The sequence below is a fragment of the Magnolia sinica genome, chromosome 9 (assembly GCF_029962835.1).
Source record: "Magnolia sinica isolate HGM2019 chromosome 9, MsV1, whole genome shotgun sequence".
NCBI lineage: Eukaryota > Viridiplantae > Streptophyta > Magnoliopsida > Magnoliales > Magnoliaceae > Magnolia > Magnolia sinica.
In genome coordinates this window covers 3,521,238-3,526,804 of record NC_080581.1, presented here as the reverse complement: position 1 = coordinate 3,526,804, position 5,567 = coordinate 3,521,238, and the positions used below count along the sequence as shown (strand labels likewise).

Genomic DNA, 5,567 nt, shown 5'->3' with positions numbered 1-5,567 from the left:
GACTGGATCCAACCCGTTGAAATTCATCAAATCCCTAACTCCAAAGTTGGATGTTCCAGATCCATCCGTTGATCAAGCTGGCCGCTCATAACTAAAGAAATTGAGATTTAGTAAAGAATAACTGGTTTAGGATAGAACAGACCTGAGCCCAAGCTCAGTCCAAAGCCAGCCTTCGCTAATCAAGACTAAAAGTGCTGTGATGGCAAATTGTTAGGCTTGGCATGCCTCATTCATTTCATTCAGTCTGCCTCTCCAAGCAAACATAAATACCTCTTAATCTCCATATGATGCCCACTAGAGCATAGATCTCAGCCCTCCATTCACAGCGTGTGCGCCGCATAGATGCTTCTCAGGTCGAAGCCATCCATCAGGTGGGCCGAACGCTTATAAGCCCGGACCCAATAAATCCTAGTCCACTCATCCGCCGGGCCATGCGTAACTTTGAAAGTGGAGTGCTGGCCATCTATTTTCAGCCATCCATTTTACGAACACATGGCCTATCCTATCCCATGAATGGATTGCCTGATTAAATGGGACCACTTGATGGGCGGCATGAATCTCACATAAGTGATCTGGCCCATTACGTTGGCATCAGAAAGGCCGTTGGCCCACGGAACCAACGGTCAGATTGTCATCTCTGGATATCAAAATACAAGAATGAATACCGTCGGTTCATCAGATGCATTGGAAGTTATAAAATGGAGGGAAATAACAAACAAGAAGCTATGAACTGAATGTAAAATAGGCTTTTGCTTATATATCATAATCCAATACAATCACACTGTATTAACACCATTTCAATCTCTATAAAAATGTTTTTATAAAAAAAAAAAGATTTTTGCAATTCTTGCTTTGCTTTCTGTATAAAACCCGGTATTCTTCCACAGTAGTAGAGCTCAGAGATCGACATTTAGACGGATTCTCCACTAGAATTCCCGTTCTGGGTCTCGCCATTTTCCTTGTTTGATTTGGATATCATGGATGAGTGAGACGATTGACGGGGGGATGTGATCTTATTCGCCTGAGGACGGGAATCCTTCAAATTGAGGTAGGTGTATATGGACATTCCGGCAAGAGCTGTCGCCGCCCCGCAGATACTGGAAATGCCTGGATTGGAATTGAAGAGAAGGAATCCTCCAAGGAGAATGACGCATGTTTTGAACTGCCCGAGAACGACGTGGGTCGTCGCAGAGGTCGCCCTGCAATGATCAAGAGAGAATCCCTTCAGAGCTCAAAGACTCAATTTGCAAAGGTAACAACAGTTTTGATCATTTCAAGCCTGACCATCACGTGGGTCCCACCTTGTGTGGGCCATGGCCTGAAAATCATGCCGGTCCGGTCATCAAGCGGACTGCATTTGTATATCAGATCTGTGCTGGTCATTTTCTCCCCAATTATACATTTCTTTCTATACATTTGGCCTACCTAATGACCAGACTAGCCTAATTTCAGGTAGTGGCACATACACGGAGAGGCCGACCTGATCAAAGGCCTGGATTTTGCGCGCATGCCCACGCATATGGTGAGACTAGATTAAAATTTCTACCCTCCAAAGTAGCCTTAGCATTTCTCTTTAAACATCCCCAAACAAGGAATCTTACCCAAGTGCCAAAGCACCAGACCATTGAAGTAGGAAGCCAAGGGCAGCCGACATGAAAATAGCTGATGTATTCGAAAAGTTCCAATTGAAGGACAGAGCTCCAGGTGGGTCGAGCCAAGGCATCAAAACGAGCAGAAAGAATAGTGTGATTGGCGTAGTTTTCCACATTAACCTGATTCATAATCAAACATTGAGTAACAATTCGAACACATTCATCAAAGAAAATAGTGTCGAAAGACATACGGTAAGGCGGTCCAATTATCCTGTTGTTGTAGATTGGACCAAAGGATCTTATTCACCGCACTCGGTATTATCCATGCCAGTGCTATACAGGCACCGAAAAGGTGGAATTGGAGATCGGTAACAGTCGCAACGGCAACACCAATCGATACTACAGTAAGAGCTAATGCCTGCAAAGATTGGATGACAAGGTCTCATCAATGCTGATGAAATGAAACCCAAGTTCGATCCAAATCGCTTGTATCTCTCACACTACCGGGTGGTTACCTTCGTGAAAGAGACCCTCTTCCTAAAGAACGTGAATTCCGCAAGAACAATCGTTGGAGTTACGGCAATCTTAGCCATCTGATAAAAGCCCACACTGGAGAGAAAAAGAAAGAAAAACAAAGAAAAGGAAAGAATTGTTTTAGACTTTTAGTCCCAATATCAAGGACCTGTTTGGACACACTTTGCCAAAAGGGAGTTTCTTAAAAATGGGTCTCGAGCATGCTTTTCTGATCGGCTCGACAAAAACCCAAGTTGGCATTTAGGCCTTAAACACCCCTTCAGAAGGTGTGTCCAAACAGCCCCAATGTATGCTAAAATGGAGTTCTGTCTTTCGATTGAGTGGATATTTCATGCAGGTGTAATTGTTGGGAGGATCATGTGGGGCCCTTCCAATGAGAGGTCCTGGTGACACACACATGGGCGACGTGTCCCCATGGACCGCAAGGGAAATCAGTGTTCGTTGCCACAGATCATGCGGCATCAAATGAGAAAAGTCAATTTCTATTTACCTGTTATACTTCAAGCTGACATTGGCAAGGCCATTAGAGAGAGACATGACCATGCCAAGAGCTAACAGAGAAGAGATGGAGGTTGTTTTGGGGGGAGGAGATGGGGGGAGAAGCGAAAATACATCCAAAAGGCCCATGAGGAACCAGCTCAAGCTGTAGTGTATGAATGTGAGAAAGATGGGGTAATTGAATCCGACCTTGCCAAGCACCTAAAACAACAATACATGCCCATTAGAATCTACCAAACACCTTTTTATAAAAGCATCCAAATTTACTGAATTTGTCAAATCAGATGAGAAAAGTTTCTATGCGAATGATCCAATCCACAAGGACCTTGATTGGGAAGTCTTTGATCATCTTTCTCTCCTGAAGAAACGAAACATAATCAAATTGAATTCGGAAAGAGTCGAACCCACCAATTTGTTCATCATGATGATGCCAACAGAAACCAAGAAATTGAAGGAAAGAGCCACTGTTGGGCCACATATCCGTTGTTGAAGACGCTTTGCACCATCAGATGTGCGCAGCTCATTGAAAAGACTCGCTCGCACCTCTTCTAGCGTTCTTCCTGATTAAAAAGGAAGAAAGCAAACACAGAAGTACTGTGAGTCTTCGAACATTTCCTTGCGACGATACAAGTAATTGAAACTAATATTTGAGTTAATTCAATCCAATCAGGAAACAAGGTTTTCTAAACACCCAAAAAAGAAAATCAATCAAATACTTGGACATTCCGATCGGGTACTCAAAATGTCAAAACAGGTACTTGAACTCTAGAAAAACAAAAATCAGTATAGAAAATGGACTTTTATACTCAAATCACTCAATCTGAGGTCCACCCACGTTTTGTAGAGTTGTTTCGACTTCTGCATTCATCGAATCTGTCTGAGTGCATTTTATTCATTTCCAAAAATTGCAATTTTTTTCAATCTTCTCTTCATTTGAATGGAATGATAATTCATCCATTTTCAGTATAATAAAGCTGCTCAGTCATTTTGGAGAAGAGGCTTCTAACTAAAAGTTCCTAACATTTCCACCAACTAAAGCAAAGGAAAAAAAGGAAAGAAAAAGAAGTCCCAGCAACCATCTGATAGAGTGTTCCTTTCACTTAAAGCTATATACTCACCTGATCATGACCATACATCTGATGGGCCCTACTTTTACTGGAGAAACGGCATGCTGATTGAGAGATTCTAGCTGTCTAATATATAGATTTTTCTTCTTCCAATTCACCATTATTTTAAAAATGCAGATCAGACAGGATTATCTAATTAGCATTCTTTTCCTTCACTACTGCAGCCCATTAACAATAGGACCCACCAAATGAATGATCTGGATTCATTGAGTGTTCTGCCACATAGACAGCAATGAATCACAACAAACTAAGGTAGTGGATTTAATAGTCAATCAAAAAGCAAGTGAGAAAGGAGTGGACATAGATAACCTTAGATGTGCATCCATGTTCTTTAAAAATCTGATTTCTTTCAGTTTTGTTTTCAATCCATAGTTGGATTTCTGCATTCTAACAGTGGCCCATTTAATCATATTCTTCAAGCATCATTTCTTCCAAATAGCAAGTATCAACTTCCCAAATTCTGATAATGGGGCCATTTGTATGGATGATAAGAAAAGATACTTCCCATTCCATAAGAAAAGTATGAATTACTAGTTGCTGTAGATAGTCAGACAAGCAAAAAAGCCACGGAAAGGAGGGTGTTGCCTTCTATGAAAAAGGAAGAAAAAGACAAACGAAGAGAGTGAAGAGAGAAGAAAGAGAAAAACTAAAAGAAAATCTGTGTCATTGAAAAAGTAAGAGAGAGTTTTTACATGTGTTGTATACGTAGTAGCTATTTATTTATATATACATATACATAGATAATGTAATCGCTCGTGGAATAACAAAATAAAATTCGACTCGAAAAAAGTTCCAAAATACACACACACACACACACACAAATCAAAGGAAAATCCAAATCTAATGTGCACCCAATCTAATTTCTCCAAAAATCTACAACCAAAGCTATCAGAAACCAACCTCACAAATTCAAACAAACAAAAAAAAAGGTATTTTTTAAAGAAAGAAAAAAGGCCCATCTCTGAAATTCATCAAAAACAAGATAATTCTACCTCAAACAGCATTCAGAATGAAAATCAAATCAAAATCCAAAAACCCATATAAGGCAATGAAGAGAGGGAGGGAGGGAGAGAGAGAGAGAGAGAGAGAGAGAGACCTCTATCACCAGCATCACTGTCCTTACGCTTGAGTAGCTTCTTCAAATCTTTCCTAAGAAAGAAGCTGAGCAGGTGCCTGCTACAAAGCATCTCTACTGAGAAGAATTGCAGAGAATTCTCTCTGCTTCTCTGCAAACACTCACTCAAATGGAGAGAGAGAGAGAGAGAGAGAGAGAGAGGCTTGTGTTCCGTGACAAGTGATGGGAGAAGTCTCCAACCATGTGGGGTCTTTATGGAGATTGGACAGAGAGAGAGAGAGAGAGGAGCTTTTTGAGACAGGCCAGAGGCTCGCCTATTCTTCTCTTCTGTCCCCATCGCATCATGATCCAAGCCGTTCATCTAAAAGGTCCCACCAATATAAATTAGCGTATATTACGCGGAAAAATCTCACTCGTTGGTGATTTTCAAGATACATTGGAATGTGAGTTATAAACTGCTTTTCATTTTTGAAAATATAGAACTCTTACCGGTAAGATTTTTCCTAGGTGGGTCATCAAAGTTCAGACATTATAAATGAACGGTATGGATCACCGTATAGTAGGAAGGAAGTCGTGAATAGATAGAGCGAGTCACCGAGGGTGAGTCACCAAGAGGGAGACTGCGAGCTTTTCGTGTGAGAGAGTCATGCATACACCGGCCGACAGTTTGGTAGGGACCACATACGAACCACTGTAGCAAGTACCCACCGTGACTCTTTAGATCAGACTTTCGTATCCCGC

At 41.3% G+C, this 5,567-nt stretch overlaps 1 protein-coding gene across 2 annotated transcripts; it reads right to left on the bottom strand.

The window, feature by feature from the left end:
• Positions 1 to 834: 834 nt before the first annotated feature.
• Positions 835 to 5,047, bottom strand: LOC131256679 (nucleotide-sugar uncharacterized transporter 2-like). Of its 2 annotated transcripts, none has more exons than XM_058257662.1 (7): positions 4,848 to 5,047; positions 3,033 to 3,184; positions 2,617 to 2,825; positions 2,108 to 2,201; positions 1,844 to 2,010; positions 1,602 to 1,772; positions 835 to 1,199 (listed from the first exon to the last, which is right to left on the bottom strand). In XM_058257662.1, the coding sequence occupies exons 1-7, from the start codon at positions 4,936 to 4,938 to the stop codon at positions 911 to 913; spliced, it is 1,173 nt and encodes a 390-aa protein (XP_058113645.1). In that variant the 5' UTR covers positions 4,939 to 5,047; the 3' UTR covers positions 835 to 910. The 2 variants fall into 2 exon arrangements, with proteins under 2 accessions (XP_058113645.1, XP_058113646.1); XM_058257663.1 differs by lacking the exon at positions 4,848 to 5,047 and adding an exon at positions 3,460 to 3,787.
• Between the last annotated feature and the right edge of the window lie 520 nt (positions 5,048 to 5,567).